This window comes from Mustela erminea, chromosome 16, assembly GCF_009829155.1.
Source record: "Mustela erminea isolate mMusErm1 chromosome 16, mMusErm1.Pri, whole genome shotgun sequence".
Taxonomy (NCBI): domain Eukaryota; kingdom Metazoa; phylum Chordata; class Mammalia; order Carnivora; family Mustelidae; genus Mustela; species Mustela erminea.
In genome coordinates, this window is record NC_045629.1 from 52,904,917 (window position 1) to 52,924,806 (window position 19,890).

The window sequence follows — 19,890 nt, forward strand, 5'->3', positions numbered from 1 at the left end:
ATCTGGGGATATAAAGATGATTCTTTATTCTCGCTCTTTGAAAATATAACAAAGATGTACTTGATGTTGATTTTGCGTATTAATTGCATATTGTGAGTGCTTTCTTCAGGTCTTGAAATTCTTAATATGGGGAGATTCTGAATATTATACACATTGTCACTTCACTGTTTCCTAAGTTAACTTAAATTTAGAATCATCTATTATTAGTGGGTTGCTGCTTTGTAACCAGTCTTCCTCTCGCCCTTGTCTTTTTAACATGTTCTTATCTTTCTCTGCATTCCCATGTGGTTTCTCATCAGCATCACTAATTCAGTTTTTCTGGACCATCAGGTGTGCTGTGCATTGCTCACCATTATACTTTTTATTTTGATTATTGAGATTTTATTGTAATAGTCTTTTCTTATTATGTATTTATCTTATTTGAGTGTCTCTAAGAATTTAACTGAAAACATGAAGAATATTTAAAAATTATTAAATTTTATAAAATAAGTATGTTTCTGGGAAGACTTTCCTTTCTTAGTTATTAACATATAGTCTGGCTTATGTTCCAAATTTCTCCCTCTTCTTGAACCCCTCGGTCTTAAGCCCTTAATTTATATTCTTTGACAGGATGAAATAACAGAAATGTCTAGGCTGTAAAACTGAAGATTAGCACACTCTAGGATTTTTGTCTTCTTCTTCTGCTTTGTCCTGGTTGTTTGTTCTTTCTCCTTTTCAGAGGTGGGGATGGCCAAGCCAGGGTGATGTAGAGTGGGGTGTCTTCCATGGTTCCTGGCTAGGGGCAGGTAGATAACTTAGTCCATGGTATTTTCTCCTTATCAGTAAGAGTTCTGGTAGATTTGTGATCTCACCAGCATTACAAAGGGACCAAAATTGCATCCACGTGGAAGGCTCATCATTCTAAGGGACTTCTGTGGTTATTGATAAAATGCGGATTTGGCCATGGGTCCTGAGCTCTTATTACAAATAATAGAAAATGAAACAGTTCAGAGAAAAGATCTAAATGATTTAGGAAGCTGAAGGATAAGCAGCCTCCTCCCCCAATCAAGAAATGTTCTTTCTTATTCTTTGTGCATTATTGTTGCTTCAGCCAGTTTCATAGGGGTTTTCAAGGAGTACCTTTGTTAAATCCAAATAGACGGATACCTTTTCCTTCTTTGTTCTAAATTTATTTAAACTTTAATGGTTGAGTTAATGATCTGTCCCATTCTTTTTATTTTTTTAATGTCTGCTTCCTCAATGATCCCAGATACACAAGATGTTGCTCTGTCTTATATATAATAACAAGACCAGCTGCTTTAAAAATTTGTAACACAATATTGTATGAATCTGAATTACTCTTTTCTTCTATATTCCTTGCTGATTTGTATAGTTCTTAAGTACTTTTACCAAATTAGGACAAGTTGGCTTGCTTTGAGTTGTGTTAATACAATCTGACTATCTCTAACTTCCTCATCGAAGGAACTTCTCTCACAATTTTGCAACCCTGCCAAACATGCGTACACATACACTTTGCACTTTATTCCCCACTTACCATATTGCTTCTTTCAAAGAGTTGTGAAATTTCCAGTAGCTGCGTATGAAATCCTGGCAGATTTTGGTGAGACTATTTTAGATCCTCAGCTTATCAACAGCTCGTAAAAAGATCAGATCTACCTGTGCTCCTCCTGACCCCTGTCCCTCGCTAACTCCTCAAAGGGGACCACGGGTTGTAAAAACAAAAACAACAACTACTACTATAATAAACAACAAAAGAGGTAATGACTTCCACAATCTGATTTAGAACTGCATCATTTGTGTCACAGCTTGATTTCCAAAGAGCAGGGGGAGCGTGATGGGATGGAATTCCGCAAAACCTCTCCATCAGCCAAATCTCCATGTGGCCCTTGAATAATTCTCAAGTGTGATGGATAAAATATCTGCTCAGACTGATATTGTATGTCTCTTCAGACACGGAAAGGAGGCCTCCTAGAAAGTGATGCTACAGAATTCATGAGTGCAATCTTCTCTCAGTGCCTACGACATAGCCCCTAGTGTAGGATAAGGTGTTCTCGAGCAAAGTAGAACTAAATATAGAGGAACAAAATGACCTCATGGATTTACTGATGACAGATAATGGTCCCCTCTTATCTTGCCCTGCATACTGTTGTAGGAATGTCATAACTCAGATCTGCTCCACTTTCCTCTTTCCACTGGTTTGGAGCATGTCCGCTGTGTCCCAACATATGGCCTGTACATGAACAGCGTGGGGGACAGGATCAAAGTGCTGGGTGCTATCCACAAACTGCTAAATTTGGGGGGGTGAGTCTGAAAGTCTGCCTTTTAATCAAAACTGCAGAGCGAATCTAATTGACACTAATATTTGTGTCCATTATAATAGAGTTTAGAGGATAAGACTGGTGACGAAGAGGAAGATGGTAGAGCCAAGGAGCGGCACCAGGATTTTTCTCCAGGAATGCAGAGGGAGGCAGAGTTTGTTTTCACACACCTTTTCCATACTGCTTTGGTACTAGAGCCAAATGTAAGCCTGACTCGAAGATAGAATGCTGGAATGGGGAAGATGGCATGGTATGGTGTGGTGCTAGGGGACAGGTACATCCTTTCCGTTGGTGTCCGGAAGCATAGGGTCATAACAGCTTGTGGGTGAATCAGACTGAGCGTACAGTCAGCAGTCCATGGCAGGGCCATCCATTCATTTAATTTCTTGCCTTTGCTGGTAGGATTTACTTGTTTATATTTTTCCAAGCCAACAGTAAAATATCTTAGGGATATAGAAGCATGGGGTAAGGAGGCCGATAGAATTATTTTTCTAAACAACAGTAGAAAATAGCATGTGAACTGGGTGAAGATTATGAACTATATAAAAAACATCTGTATAGTTCGCTTCATGCCATTCACACTATGCTGGTTCTAAGTAGTAATTGCCCAACAGAAAAAATGACAGCCAAGAACAACCACCGAAAGAAACCAAAAGCAAATTAAAAAAAAAAAAAAAAAAAGACACATCCGTGTTTAAGGCAAAACTTTATTTGAAAACTGGAAAACATGTATTTCTAGATGATTCAAGTTAGATGTATTTGTCTGTTTATGAGAGTCAGAACCTTAGGTTTCAGAGTGCAAATGGCCCTGTACTTGTTGCCCACGTGGTGACTATTAGGGAAGTCTTGAATCTGATACCAAAAACTTTGGAGGGAAGGGATGTGCCTTTCTTTGGTTGAAGCGTGAGAATGTTCAGGGTTGAGTAAGCTGCTGGTGAGGACTTTCCTAGGTCTTCCTTAAGTATAGCTATATATTTAATACTGAAACAGTAACTGTAACTTACCCCCTTCAGAAGTTAGGAAAGGCATTGCTATACTTGCAATTTAAAGGAAAAAATGAGATACCATTTCCCTGGAAAAGAAGCTACCCTTGCTCGGTTTTCTTCCCACAGACGCCGTGGTGGGCAGCCCGGGACTGTGTCTCCCGGAAGCTGGTGCGGGGTTTACGAGGCAGGTACAGGAGAGCCAGAGCTGTGAGCCACCGGAGGAGAATTCTTTTATATGTGCTCTCCCCCCTTTTGGCTTACCCTATAACTTCTGCTTGTAAAGGTGCTTGCTTTTATTCTATCCTAGGCTTTGTTGCCAAAGGCAGAGGATATTTTCTTTTTAAGAGAGCCCTTAGATGCTTCCTCCAGGTCGCGTCGCTGGGTGGATAAGCTGACTTTGTTATCAACTGGCACCCTACCTGCTCTCCTAACTCTCCAGAGAGTAAGTGTTCTTCTTAAAAATATAGCTATATAGAGTGCCTCTGTGTCTTTAGACACTCTTGTAATGTGCTGGTATAAAGTAAAAGTCTTTTTGAAGATATAGTTTATGGGGAAGTGCTTTCTGGGGCCTCTTGAGATGATCACAAGTACTGAATCAACGTGCGTTTATGGTGCTTTAATGACAGCACAGAACACTTGTTACGAAGGGCCCCTTTGCTCGGTATCCCAGGGCAGGTCACAGTCAGAGGGAAGTGAGCTTGTTGCTTCTGCTTGTACCTCCATGCACCAAGCCCCCTCCATCGAGCTAAGCTTTGGCAACTACAGGTGTGTTTTCCTTTATCCCCCAAAGATGAAAGAGATCTGCCAGAATGGAAATTTGGAGAATTACATATACACCTGTGAAATTAGGCAAATTCTTATAAAGTTGGTATCCCTGCTGATACAGGGGAGCCACAACAATGCTTTGTTTTGTGGGAGGATTTTTTTTTTTTTTTCTTACTGGCTGTGCAAATAACCTGTGTGCAGGATCGTACAGGCTTAGAGAAAATATTCATCATTATTTACTGTGTCAAACCCAGACGGAAGACCAAATTGGCAGCATGCCAGGAGCAGGAGACCACACCTATTTGTGAAAAATGGAACAGATTTCTGGAGCTGCCCTCACCCTGACTCCTTGGTTCGAGGTGGTGGTGCCAGGACACGCAGTACTGGGAGCCCTTTGTGGAGGTTTTGCCGCGAGGGTTGGCCGCGATGCTGCTTCGTAAAACCCCACAGATCACACTTGGGTTGCATGCTGTCCTGATTATAAGGGCTTGGAGCAAGGGATGATGAGCAGGGGGATGTGCGTGACCTGGCTGGGACCGCTGGCTACACGCTGATTGCCGTGGATTGGCTGATTCGCCAGCTCTGTCCGGCAGAGTAACCTCCCTCTTATCTTTTGAAATGGTAGATCCCCAAAAGAGGAAGAGGGGTTGAGGCCACAGGTCTTGAAGACCCTCAAACAGTCAGACCTTAATTTTTAAAAAACTGAGATGGTGTCCCATTTCCATAAAGACTTTCTTTCTGAACCAGAGCCAGACATGTGGGAGGGGTTCGTTGGTAAAACAACTCCCTGGTCAGTTTGCATCATCAGGACTCCTAGAAGGGCACAGAGAAGAAACATTTAGGATCAGCCCCAAAAGGCTGCAGTCCATAGCATGCCATCCCAGAGTCTCTGAAACGATGTGATTTGAGCAGTTTCTGGTCACTCTAGCGTTATTCGGGACCACACTTAACCAGAACTGAGTAAGTAAACCTAACCTGCCGCTTCTCAGAAGTGACTACACCGAGTGACCCAGGTGAAAAGTAGTCTGGTTCTAGACCACCTGCTGCCGTACACAGGCGTTCATCCACCTTGGAGGCAGGAAGCCTATATTAATCAAATGCAAGATGTTATACTGTTTCTATGAAATAACAATAATACATATAATCGCTACTGTTGCAAAGTAACTTCTGTGTAGCATTTCTGTTCCTGCCTGGTTGATCTCAAGGTGCACATGCATCAGAATCACCTGCAGGCTTTGTCCAACCCAAATAGATGAGCCTCACCCCCAGAGTTTCTGAAATCAGATCTGAGGTCGAGTCTGATAATTAATTTGGAATTTCTAACAAGTTCTCAGATGAGGCTAATGCTTCTGGTCTAAGAATGACACTTGGAGAGCCACCGTTTGCTGACAGACTAATTGTAATCAGCTTTTGAAGTCAGGCATCATTTAAAGAGCAGTTATTATATAATTTTTCCCAGAAGGTTCAATCAGCAATTCATTGTACGAATAATCGTTTTCATGAAGCAGGGTAAGAATGGTGTTATTTGAATGAAGAATTAAAAAAGGGAAACTGATCTATTTGGTGAGATGGAAGTGAGATGCAAACTTTATTAGTTGAGAAGAAAAAAAGTTTGTATACACAATGACCCAAATATGATGCAAATGGTTTTGTTGATTTTTCTCTTCTAATTACATTTTCCCCCACATATCCTTGCAGTGAATTGGTATTTTTCCTTCATTTCCTGCATGTAGCTATACTTCCTGGATGTTCTCATATGAGACAAGTATGTTGCATATGAGACAAAGAAATGGATACTGAATGTTTTTAAGGACCATGCTTGATTCATCTTTGCTGTAAGAAATTGTGTAAGAAAGTGTCATCAGAGTGCTTTGTTTAGTATCCACTAGGCTAGTGCTTTTGTGGCTGACTTTACAAACCAACATACACATTATCTTTGATTTGCTTTAGGAAGAGAGATATATCCATTCTAGAGTCAAGAGATTATAAGTGCTTTTTCTCTATTCTTTTATATCTCCCCTTAAATAGGATCATTTTTAAAAATCACATCTCTTTTGCTTGTACTAATTTCACTTCGTTATGTAACTATGTAGGACATTGTCAGCTAGTTTTGCAGAATATACTTTGTTAGATAAGACTACTGACCATAGCTTGGTGGTGCTTTGACCTTTCTAAAGAAAGTATATATTGAGGTAGTCCCAGTAGTTCATTTTTGCTTTTCTTTCCCTTGCCTCAGCAGACATATCTAGGAAAATGTTACTGTGTCTAGTGTCAGAGAAATTACTGCTTGTGTTCTCTTCTAGGATTTTTATGGTTTTAGGTCTGATATTTAGGTGTTCAATCCGTTTTGAGTTTATTTCTGTATATGGTGTTAGAAAGTAGTCCAGTTTCATTCTTTTGCATGTAGCTGTCCAGTTTTCCCAGCACTATTTTTTGAAGATACTGTCTTTTCCTTACTGCCTCTTCTTGCCTTCTTTGTCATAGATTAACTGTCTGTAAAAGCCTGGGCTTTTTTTAGAGGCTGTCTATTTCGTTCCATTGATCTAAGTGTCTGTTTTTGTACCGTACCATACGGTTTGGGTTACTGTAGCTCTGTAGTTAAGGGCTACGTAGTATATCATGAAATCTGGAATTGGGATACAGGCTTCCAGCTGTGGAATGGATAAGCCACAAGAATAAAAACTATAAGATAGAGAATAGAGTCAATGGTATTATAATAGCATTGTATGGTGACAGATTTGGTACACTTGTGGGGACTGTAGCATAACATATGGAGAAGCTGAATCACTAGGCACACCTGAAACTTGTGTGACATTATGTGTCATATTAAAAAAAATAAAAGAAAATATATTTTTTTCTTGCATAAGTTTATAAAGTTATAACTTTCGATTAGCTTATTTAACAAACAGTTCTCGGCCGCGTATCACATATAAGAGGTTCTGTTGGATAGATTCAGATCCTTTCCTTTCTTACTCATAGTGCTTTTAAAATCCAGTGTACTACACACACATCCTGGGTAACGTGTGATGTTTCTGTTGTGACAGCAGTATTCACTTAGGGGAAAAAATTCCTGCTTGCCCGATCCCACATCCCCAACCCAGCCAGCCGGATAAGGGCGATTGGTACCTCCTTTGACTAACCAGGAAGAAACCATGGATTTCACACTGCCAAGTGGAATAAACTTCCTCCAACAATATAATTAGTAATAATTTACAGCTGTGTGTCTCGATATTTCTTAAAAATGGCTCAGTATTCTCTCTCCCTGATTTGGTCTTCAATTTTATTACAAAAAGAATTATAACTTAACAGAGGAAATAAGAAAAATACACTAATAACTAGAATTTAGGATAGCCAGGAAGTCTTTCCTGCCCTCACTGTGTTAAAATGGAGCTTCTTTTTAAAAAATAAATTTCAGCCCTTGTGTGCATAAAGCGCATCTCCTTAGCTAGATGATCCAGTCCCTTCTGCTGGGGCCATCGGTCTTGTACCTGCTGTTATCCCAGTATTTAACACGGTGCCTACCATGTTCTTCACCCCAATAAATACTGGTTAAGTGAATAAAGAAAGAATGAACAAATGAATACATGAAAGTCTCATAAAGAGAACAAAATAATGTATAAGCATTTCATCTTTTGTGCTTATTACCAATTAGGAGCTTTTTATTATTGAAATACATCACAATCATATAAAACTATATTGTTTTAGTAATGAATATACTCTCATATTTCTTTATGATAGAGTTACCATCTTCAATAAACTGAGAATCGCTTTATGGGGCTCTGGAGGGAGACCTGATTACAAAATATTTGAATTTCAATGCCATCTCTGTCACTAACTTCCTGGGTCAATGCACAAGGCATTTACTAATGAACTGAATTTTTTCAATGCCTGAGTTACTTCCTGAGAGTAGTCATTAGAGATTCTAGTTCAAATTTGTCGTATTTTCTCATCTGACTTTATTTTTCCTATAGTATCAGTGATTAGGCTACTATGTAAGATCAGTCGCTGCTTCCTAGGTTTGTATATGTTCTAAGCAAAACTGCTATTTTCTTAACTTTATATTCAGTTAATGTGAAGTTTCCCAAAGCAAAGCATTTGAGGGCAGGGGGAACTGAAGAATTTAAATTGTTTTCAGATTTGTGCATAAGAAGTATTAATACTTCCATCTATAAAAATGACCAAAGACCTTGCAGCAGAGAATATTACTCTATTTTTATAAAATCAAAGAGTTCGTTTTTTCCCCCAAAGAAACAATTTGAATAAAACTTGACCCCCTTCTCTCCTTTTTACAATGGAATATGGTCAGATTGAACCCTCCATTAAAAATTCTCTAATATCTTTTTTTTTTTTGCATTAACATTTCAAAACTCAATTTAAATATTCACAGATCTCAGTTTTAATAAACTTAACAAAATTCAGGTAATTTCCTTCAACTTTTTAGATTGAAGGACAGCAGTTGGTGTAGATATAAAAAAGATGTGCAGCTATGAGCAAAGCCCAAAATCAATTATATATAAGAAATAACATAACACATGGAAAGAAATTAATCAAAAAGAAGAATTTCCACTATATGATTCTCTGGTCTGCTACCTGCAGGCAACAAACGCAAATGAAAAAAAAAAAATCAACATTCTTCTGGCAGATAAGAGAAAAATTAATAAAAATGTTTCCTTCCTACTAGATCCCCTGATGCAACTATTGTTGAAAGTGAGTGACTGCAGGAAGAACTTGGTCGTTTAAATACTATTTTTTTTTTTTAGACTACAGAAATAAGGCTTTATTCTTGCTGTTAAGCTCAATTACATGAGTTAGTTTGGATTTGCACTGTCCAAAGAGATCTCTCTTCCCTGCCCCTTCTCATTAAATGGCGCTGTGGGATATGCATGAGACAAATGTAATAGGAACCGAGGGAGAAGCATTTTGAGGTGTGCCTACAGGGTAGTGATGATTCATAAGGAATTCTGAGTGTAACAGCTGAAAACTCTAAGAGAGGAATGAATGACGGAGAGCCACAAAAATCTGCCCCAGATCAAATTAATACAAAGATGTTAGTACTCTGAAAATAGAAATGTTCCCCAGCGAGATGGGAAGGGGCACACGTTTGTGGATTTCTGGTTTTTGACTTAGAGTTGTTATTTACTATTTCTGATTGAATGGGCAGGCCATCTGTGTACAGAATGTATGGAACCTAAAATCTTTCTTAAAATCATCTTACTAGATGTAAAATCTTTCTTACATTGTGTGTTTTATGAAAATCATTCTGAATTTAACAAGGAGCTATGAGGCTAGAATACAGGGGTATTAGACAATAAGATATCCAGTTTAAACATCAGTCCACCACCTCATTTCCATCACATATAGAAAATGTAACATAATTTTAGAACGGAAATTCTATTTTAACTCCTTTTACCTATCAATTAAAATACAGTGTGCCTGTATAGAATTTTGACACATTTGTGTATTGCATATTAAATGTGATCCAGGATTTTTCTATCCCTAGTTTATATTTTCGTATTTACCTTTTGAAAGGTAGCATCACGTGATAAATGTGGCTCAATTTTTATGTAATAATTAAAGCATGAATATATATTATTGCTTAAATTTTCCCATTTGAGATCTCTATGTTTTATGCATATTAGAAGGCTTTGCATACCTTCTCATTTCTTTGTCTGAGTATATCTTTTGCACTTGACTTTAAAAGAGCATGAAATAGGAGTTGGCAACTAAGGGACAACATCATTTTCGTTTTCACTAATTTATTAAGATTTTGAGAAATTTATTCCATTATTCCAGTGGTATGCATTCTTTGTTCTGTGCTTGAGTGAAATTATAAAGTTTGTGGTAGAAGTTTTAATATTAATAACACTATCAGATATAAAAATGATCTGAAGCATCATACATTAAGAAACACCGAAATAAAAAGGTTTGGAAATATTTGTATGTTTTCGGAAGAAACTCACCTAGTAGAATTTCTGAGCACGTTATGATGGATTATTGTAATTATTGGGAATGATAATATTTTAATGTGACTTTCTTCCCACCTGTCAGTTGCAATCAAGGCTGCCCAGTATTCTGAAACAGTCTCATTTTGCTAGGTGGCTAGTCTTGTGCAGCCTCTAGAATGCTTAGAATATTAATGCATGGAGAGGAGCTTGAATGCTTTCTATAGTTCCATTATGACAATGTGTTTTTCGTGTTTTAATCAGAAGGCACGCAAAACCAAATTGAAATAATTTCTAATAAATTAATGCCAGTGAGTGCTTAAGAGAAAAGACATCTTTTGGGGGAGAGTGCATCAAAACCATAGAATTTGGCATTTCTTTCTCTTCTTCGTACTTGGCAATGTATATTAATTTCTGCATAATTTAATTTCTTTCTTGGGTGCTTTATTCTGAAGTGCTTTGAATTTCTATGAACGGAGACAATGTGGCATTAAGGTGAGGGTTGGTCTGATTTATAGTAGGCTGCCATGGTAGGAAGTTATTGATTGAGACAACATATGTTGGAAGACACATATATTTGATTTAATATTTGGTCCTTACCATTTCTTGCATGTCGTCATAGTATTGATTATTTTGATCTTCTTTCCTCTGAATTCATATATATATATATTTTTTTTCTTTTTTTCCCTTTACATGTCCTTTGTCATCTTCTAGGTCCTACTGCAGTGGGTGTGGATGGCTTTCAGGGATTTCTTTAGCAATTGTAATTGAAATTGTAGCAGTCTTTTTCTCCTAAATTCATTTATGTGGGGGGTGAGTTCTTCTCAAACTGCTTCTTAACCATCCAGTTCTTTATCTTCATGTTATTCTATAATTATGCTACCAGTATACAAGGTGGGACTACTTCATTTTGAACATTCCATTTGCCTTTACGAAGCGCACATCGTGGAAACAACCAGCAAGTGAAAAATTCTCCCACCCCCAGGGGCAGCTTCTTTAATACAGCTCTTGGCATAGGCTCAATGACAGGCTGTACCATGCACTGGACAGCCACCCGTATTGTCAGGTGTTGTGAATCTTCCTAGTTTCAGCTTCATCTTCAGAGACCAAAGGTAGCTGTGATCCATCCCCATGGTTCCCAAGTACCCAGTTATCTCCCCTTCTGGAAATGGAAGTATTTCTTTGTGCCCACCAGCATCTCCCAGTAATCTCTACTCTTCATCAGGTATAAAATGTGGAAGGATTCCTACTCTTTCTGAGAGACAATTAACAGCCTTACGGGCTTGACATCCAGCACCATGGCATTCATGGCTTTAGGATATGTAGCTAATTATTAGCATTTTGAAATGAGGTAAATATTGATATTTATATACATGAAGACTATTAATTCTGGCAACTGTGTTTAAATATCTATAAATCAGAGGCAGTGGTAGAGCTGAAATTCAGATTTCCTTATACTTGCCTGCCAAGTGGCCTCAATCAGAAGTAATTTTCTCCATGAGGGCACATGGAGCTCAGTCGTGAGCCTTTTCTGAGTAGATATTATTATTTGTGTCAAATTATGTGTGGTGATTTTTCTGAAGTGGACTTCTGTGCCCACTAATCCATACACAGGAGGTTCCTTCATTCCCTCCTTCATTGGTGCTATTAATTGTACTTGTGCTTCAAGTGTCTCTTACCCTTTTAAAATGTGAGTTTATGGCTGCCGATTATCTGTAAGGTTTTCCTGTTAAAGAAACATGCAATATAGAGAGTAGAGTGAGATCTGATCTTAAACCATAAATACTATGCATTTTAAGAGATTTATTTATTTATTTATTTATTTATTTATTTATTTTTTTTTGCCAGAGCCTGATTTGATAGCATGGTGAAAGGAATGGTTAGTAATTTCACATTTTAAAGTACAACAAATTATATAAGTCTGACACTTGCTTTGGGAGAAATACAAGTTGGCCATTAAATCACCTTCCTGAGGCCTGTTCTAAATATTGGAAATGAGATCTGGTGAATTTTGAACAATGAGCTCAAGAATTTTTCACCTTTCATTTGGGCTTTTGTAATTTGGTTTGGAAAACAAGTGCTTCTTTTCAATTATATGCTTGAAATTGCAAATTGATAGCCAGCATATAAAATAAAAGAGACCCTGGAATATAGAATACTATATATCAATTAAGATCTTATCATAATCTCTGATAAATAAAATATAAATATACAACCATAGCATAGATGAGTTGGTGAGGGGTTTATTAAGCACAGGTCAGTGCTGTATAGTTTTGTTTCCCTTCAAACTTTCACATGAGCTTTTCCATTTAATTTTTATTTAAACTATTAAGTTTGAAAATGTTATACTGTAAGAGCCAATTCATGGTTATTGACTATTTTAAATAATTGTTCAATTACATATTATCTTGAATAAAAATTCTAACAATGTTAGCATGTATGTTCCGAATTTAATTTTTTAAAAAAGAAAACATTTTTATTACTATTGATTTTATTCTTACAATATGCATGAATTATTTTTATAATATATAGGTTTTTATACTGAAGAACATTCAGAGATTAAAAAAAAGAAATTCCACTAAAATATATGTGAATTATTTAAAATATTTGTTTTACAACTAGAGAGTTATTTTTTGTTGGCAAAACTCAGAGTATATATTCCAGAAATAGTATATATTATCATTTCTGTTGTAACTGATATTAAAGCAGTTTCTTTGCAGACTGATTTAGTATGGATATAAATTATGTAAATAATTAAATATTAGTACTAAAACTGTTTTAGTTTTAGTAAAATCTGCAAGGAGATCTTCCTGATTTTTCTGGGAAGGAGATCTAATATTTTGTAACATATATTCTCGGTAATTTTAGAAGAGCAACAAGAGGTTTCTGAATTTTTAAAGACATCAACTTTAAGCATCTATAAATAAACAGGCAAATATGAATTAAACATTTTAGAAGATTTTTGTGTTTTATAGATTTATTTATGAACAAATGTGTCTGTAACTTCCAAAGAATATTTTTGCATAGTAGTAAGGCATATTAATAGAAGATATTTGAAAATCTTGGGTTTTTGCATCAATTTTTTTCACTTATTAGGTTATAACCTTATTCTGGTTAACTAACTTCCTGAGCTTTACTCTCCACATCTGCAAAATAAAAATAGTATTAATTCTCATATGTACTTCACTGGGTTATTTTAAAGATATCATAAGAAAGTGCTTTAAAATCTTACTTGAAACACAAAGAGACAGCTTCACATGTCTTATTTTGATCAAAATTGTTATTACAATTAAGTTGCTTAAAAATATGGAAAATATTATCTTCTTCATCAGACTCGGAATTAATAATGAGAATTATCAGATAAATGTTCTAATGATAATATTATGATATAATATATAATGTTATTACTATTTATATATTCCTTGTATACTTGCTCCTTGACATAATTAAGAGTTAAAAATTATACTTTTAAATTTGAAATAATGACTAAGAGATAAAAACTAATACGAGATCCATGACTTTTGAATGTGAAAATCACCTCTGTGCAAAATCCACATTTGTTCTTTTTTTTTTTTTTTAACTCTCCACCTTGAGTATAAGAAATTACATGGCCAGAGTGTTTGGGATTAGGCATTCTCTTTTTCTTAACATTTGTAATTTTGAGGAAAAACATTATAAAAAAGAAACTGCAGAGGAAGTTTTTTTGTTGGATGTCCCTTAATTTAAATCCCTGCAATTAATTTTGTCTGTGAAAATGTGTCATATGAATTCTGCCCTTTGGGAAACTTGCTTTTGGGAAAACACCAGATATACTCCTGGGCTCTATGTACCTATTCCTGTTTGCCCCCACATATATAAAAATTGTAACATGGGCACTATTTTAAATTATTTATGAGATTTCTTCTTTGGCCCTGAAAATTTCCCGGCACATTTCTCAGAAGGGAGAGACCACAGAAGCCTTTTAAGTAGTTAGGCTGTCTGATGAGACTGTGGATGTGAGTGACAATTAGTACAAATTACCATAATTGTGTTCTTTGGATAAAATGCCACATTGCTTCCTTTAGCAGCAAGTGCAGGCTTCTGCTTAGTAAAATGAGTCAGATGCTCTGCTTCTCTGGGGCGGTCAGAGATTTACAACCAGCCATGTGGTACCCCGACGTAGTCTACTCTGGACCCATCTGAACAACCCCAGCCCTCCCTTTCCTTTCAATAAAATAGGTCCATTAATGTAGTGCACCTCACTCTCATTCACTCTAAGGGAGTTGTATTTTTATTACTGAAAAAGTATCACATAAATACAAATTACATTTTTTCATTAGAAAACTACTTTTCATTTCAGAAAAAATTCAATTAATTATGAATAGGGTTATGCTTTCATCAGGGAGAGAAATATGTAATTTTTCTTCAAGCCTCAAACACATATAATGAAATCTTTTCTTGGAATCCACTCTTAAGATGGATTTTTAAAAGTATAGACTTTATTAAAATCTCCGTTCAATTAAAATGCATTCAATTACTTTAAATCTTTATTAAAATCTCAGGTAAAATTGTACAACGATGTAAAAGAGACTTGTACTCTTTACCAGGCAGTTAATTCTAACAAATGAACATAAAGTGCACAGTTTTGCTCTTCGGGAGAGAATTTTTTAAAAAAAGAAGCAGCAGCAGCAGCAACAGCTTTGGGTTTGGAATTGGGGGTGGGGAAGGTCTGAGGATGGTGGTCACTTTCTATATAGTAAGTTGAGGTGCTGGTTTCCTTCCATTTCTTGTTATAGGTCACTGTTTCTTGTGAATATGAAGGTGGCATTATCTTGTGTGAGTCCCCTTGCTGGTGGATACTGCTTGGCCCATTCCTAGAACACATTTTTTTTCTCACCACTATAATCAAAAGACCCCTGTAAAGGATTTTATTTCACTATCTTCTTTGGATGTTTTTGGTACAGTGTCCCTGATTCTTTTTCAAGGGCCGCTAGAAGATGCCATTGAAGAGGAAGAAGAAGAGTGTCCCTCAGAGGAAACAGACATCGTCTCCAAAGGGGACTTTCCACTGGAGGAAAGCTTTTCTACAGAATTTGGGCCTGAGAATCTGAGCTGTGAAGAAGTGGAATACTTTTGTAACAAAGGTAATCATTAATGGCTAGATGCAATCTGTGAGTCCGTTTGCTCAGATGATTTTGTAAAGTTTAAAAAACACGCTGAGAGAGTGCGATGAAAGTGTGCAAGGTGCTGATAACGTCATCCGAGAGTCTGAAAATAGCCGCAGAATTTTTTAAACACAAAATGCTATTTTGAGGGCGAAAAGAAGTAATTCCACTTTAATAAGTCATTTTGTAATATTTAAAAAATATTTTCATGTTGATTGGCCAATTGCTTCTAATACATTTTATGTTTCTCATGTATTCATTTATTCTTTTGCAAGTACTTATTGAACGTCAGTTGTTTGCAAGGCACTGAGAAAAAGCACTGAATGGGGCAGATGGCCCCAGCCTAAGCTTCTGGCTCACAACTTATAGAAACTGAATGCTTAAGGGGCACCACCTTGGCTCAGTCAGAACAACATGTGACTCTTGATCCTGGGGTTGGGAGTTTGAGCCCCAAGGTGGGCTAAGAGTTTACTTAATAAAAAAAAAAAAAAATTAGACAAAACAAAACACAATGGAGTGCTTTAACTGTTTGACATTGACTTTCAAAACAGAGGATGGTCCTTTTTAAGATATTGTCCAGTAAGAAAATACACACTATTTTCCCATCCTAGATGCTCTTTTAACGCATTAACCTTATGCCTGAGACCATGTATCTCAGTTTATTTTCACCCTTGACCTGGAGCCAGGTGGCCTTGCCAGTAACACTATCTTCATTGGGTATGTGTACTCACTTGCTTGCTTTTTTCCAAAAGTGCATTTAAGTTCTCTCATGATTTTAAAAAGAAAAAAAAGGTTTTTTTCTTATTTAATTGGTTTTCTTTGTAAGTGAGATGAGTCTTCTGTCATCTCCTGCACCAGCACATAGTTTCATAAGTGTTTGGGTCACTTTGATGCTTTGAACAGCTCCTTTTGCTGATTTTACCATGACCGTGTCCTAGAGGGCATGACCGTCTATCTCCGTATCTGTACTTGTGTTATGTATCACTTTTTTGGATGTCCGTTTTTTTTTTAAGGCAGAGAAATTATGTGAAGCCAAGTTTTTTAACATATGTAAGTTTCTTGATCAGACTTGACAGTCTGAAATTAAGAATGATGATATAGCTTCCCCAAACCCCACCAATACCCATACCTCAGGAGCCACATATACATTTGATGTACATTGTTAAAATTCCAGTTTGACTTTCTTCTGTTGCTGGTGTGTTAGAAACAAAAGAAGTCAGCCACTTCTCATTCCTGTGGTCAGTAGAACCCGAACAACTTGGAGATGGAATGGTGGCACTAGCCTCCAGCTGCCCTGAAGTTGAGAAAACCTCCTTGACCATTCACTCTTGAAGACCTCAAGGTGACTTTGTAATGTGGCCTTTGTTTCCCATGTTGGAGGCTTTTGGTTGAAGATGAGAATGGAATGGACTGAGTAGTCCTTTTCTGGTAGTTTTGACGTAGACTTTAGGCCAAATTAATGTATTCTGTAGTTGTTCTGGGTGTTAGACTCGTTTTTTGATTATAGTAGCCTCAGCATTACATGTAAAAGCTGGCTGGAAATGAGAAGTGCTTTCATCTATATTTGAAGAGATTCCATGGTCTGTCGCCCTCGGCCCACAAGGACGACAATGAGCCTGGTATGGTGTTAATGCTTCATTTCTGTTTATTTAATCAACTTCCTTAGCTTATATACAGCCGGGTGACCAATAAGGGGTCAAGCAATGGGGAGAGCCAATGAGAGTCCTGTTACTATGCTGATTAAATTTGATACAGCCAATAACTATGTCCTCCTTTAGGTGGGCTTCACCAGAAAGTTCATTGTATACTTGCAGCGTATTTTGCTAGCAGTGAGCCAAGCGCCTTCTTGTAATGGCGGGGACTTTCCCGGCTAGAGGCAGTCCCCGACAATGGTCCCTCTTTGTCAGGAAGTGTATATATATATATATAAAGATTTTATTTATTTATTTGACAGACAGAGATCACAAGTAGGCAGAGAGAAAGAGGAGGAAGCAGGCTCCCTGCTGAGCAGATAGCCTGATGCAGGGTTCGATCCCAGGACCCCAGGATCACAACCTGAGCTGAAGGCAGAGGCTTTAACCCACTGAACCACCCAGGCGCCCCAGGAAGTATATTTTTAAATGCATTGTAGAGAACCTGCCCTATGTTATAGGATTACAGTAAAGGGAAGGAACCAAGAGTTAGCATGTACCATATATTCTTGTTCTTGTAAAAAGAGTTAGTATGTGGACTCAGACATTTTTGTCCATTTAATTTCTCTAGAGAAGCAGTAGTGATAGGTATTGCTAGATTACATTCTGGGCTGATCATTGATTGAGGGCTATGCTTAACAAAAGAATATAGAACTCAAGTTTTAAGTTAGTAGTATTTTAGTATTTTATGAGAAAATACATGTAATTAAATCTATCATTAACATACAAATTAATGTAAAATGATAAATAAATATAAAATTAATGTATCATATGTTAAAAAAAAAACTTCCTAATGTTTAGTTTGAAATAAGAAAGTAATGAGAGGCAGAAATAAGAATTTTCATTTTCTCATACAATTTTTGCTGGATAAATACGACTATAACTATTACAAACTGCTGTCGCCTTATTTAATAGGAAAAGAATTTCATTATTTTACTCTCATAAAATGTGAGACCAGAAGATTTTCACTGCAGTCAGTAGGAACTGGCGGAAGAGAGAGCCGAGACTACATCCCCTTGAGGTCATAGTAGGAATTCCATCCATTTTTCACTTAAGTTGATTAGCTACAATCGGAAGAGAAAATTTTCTCTCTGGAAAATTAGAAACTGATCTTTCTGTAGAAATTCATGTTTTAGTCTCAGTGATACACGATTATGCTTTCTTCCCAGTCGCAGGGAAGGAGATAGGCTTAGCATTAAAAGAGTGTATAAGTATTTCAGTGGTTAATGAGACCACTAACATCATGATGAAGGAGCATATAAGAAATGTTCTGAAGAAAAATAATTTCAGCTTGGACTACTGATGAAACATATTTTTTGAAAATATTTTAATGTCGGGGCGCCTGGGTGGCTCAGTGGGTTAAAGCCTCTGCCTTCAGCTAGGGTCATGATCCCAGAGTCCTGGGATGGAGTCCGGCATTGGGCTGTCTGCTCAGCGGGGAGCCTGCTTCCTCCTCTCTCTCTGCCTGCCTCTCTGCCTGCTTGTGATCTCTGTCTGTCAAATAAATAAATAAATCTTTGAAAGAAAATATTTTAATGTCATTTACAACAACATGGAAATTGTGTGTGTGTGTGTATGTATATATGTATACATATATATGAAAATGAATTATAGTCTTTGGAAAGTTTCTTCTGCTAAAGATCTAGCCATGATTAAGATCTAACAAGGACATGGTTTCTTTATGGAGTTCCAGGGATAACACTTTAGAACATCAAATGCTTTCTTTGTATTAAACAAAAGATAGTGGTTTAAAAACTTAGATCACAAAAACATGGTTAAAATACCATAAGTGTTCCAAACAAGGTGTTCAGACAGTCAGGGGAGGATACGGAGGATACACATACAGTTATAGTCTGTCTTCATCTGTATCTTAGCAACTGTGTTGTGTATATAAACAATCCTATGCCATTGTAACTTTCCTTTTTATTCAAAAAAAAAAGTAAGGAAAAACTCCCTGCTTTTGTATGTCTATGAAGACATACTTTTCATAAGTAAATGTTCCTACTTTTGAAATTGAGCTGCGTTATACGGGATATTTTTAGTATTTAAAATGATTCTGCTCTTATTGTTGTGGTATATTCCTCAGCTCCATATGGATATTGTCTGTTTCCTTGTTGTCAAAGGGCAGGCCTTTTTGTAAGTCTCGAAGCATTTATTAATATTATTGCTAGTCATTATAAAACATGTGATTAAAAATGACTCAAATCACTCTCATAATGTAATATTCCACAGAAATGTCAAAATGTTGGTCAGAATTTTATGTCAACATTAAATGTGTAAAATTCTTAATCAGATGAGTCTAAGTCATAAATATTCATAATTAAAAGTGGAAAAGATCACCTTTAATAAACCCTTGTTAGAGTTGCAGGCCAATATCACTGCAGACCTGGCAATTCTGTTGAAGTTTCTTATGTCACTTGTTACTTTGTGTTCGTTGCCTATTTCACGTCTATTTCTCATCTTACAAATGAATGAAATGAACTCTGTTAAAAGATGCTCTTCTCAAAGTTGCTTGCTATCCTTAGATTTCAGGAATTTTAACATAGTATGAAGCAATACTTATAATTTGCCTCCTCCTCTTGTGCAATGAGTTTAGATCATTTGGCATCTTGCCTTGCAGTATCTGTGAGAGGAAGGAAACAAGCAAGAATTATTTCCTTGAATTTGCACATGACGAAGACATCAAGGCTGGGTCCATAAGTGCTACACATTTCCTGTAGCGCTTGGTTATATGCCTCAGTGATTTGTTTTCTGCCTTTCTTCTGGTTTATATAGTAAACATGGAAGTACATCAGTGCGTGTTCAGAACTAAGCAAACTAATATAAATTGAAACGTAAGTGGTCTGGAGAGCAACTGGTGGGGAGTGTTCCTTATGTTACCGCTGCAGGTGGGAACTCTTCTATATTAGTGATTCTTGGATAAACTCAGAGACAGTAAGTTTCATGGTGGGGGTGACATGGAGCAGTTCTGAAATGGGTTCACTACTATTAATTATTTGCAGGAAGAGTTCGTTCATTGAAATGCCCAAGTTTATTAATGACTG

General features: G+C 36.8%; 1 protein-coding gene across 2 annotated transcripts in view; it reads left to right on the forward strand.

Annotated features, from left to right (window-relative positions):
- ZFPM2 (zinc finger protein, FOG family member 2) overlaps nucleotides 1–19,890 on the forward strand; it is a 454,516-nt gene that overhangs the window by 80,003 nt on the left and 354,623 nt on the right. The window contains exon 2 of one of the 2 annotated variants that reach the window (XM_032316567.1): nucleotides 14,976–15,134. The exons of the other annotated variant lie outside the window; for it this stretch is intronic. Coding sequence (XP_032172458.1) covers nucleotides 14,976–15,134 — 159 coding nt within the window. The remainder of the gene's footprint in view (nucleotides 1–14,975; nucleotides 15,135–19,890) is intronic. 2 annotated transcript variants of the gene reach the window in all.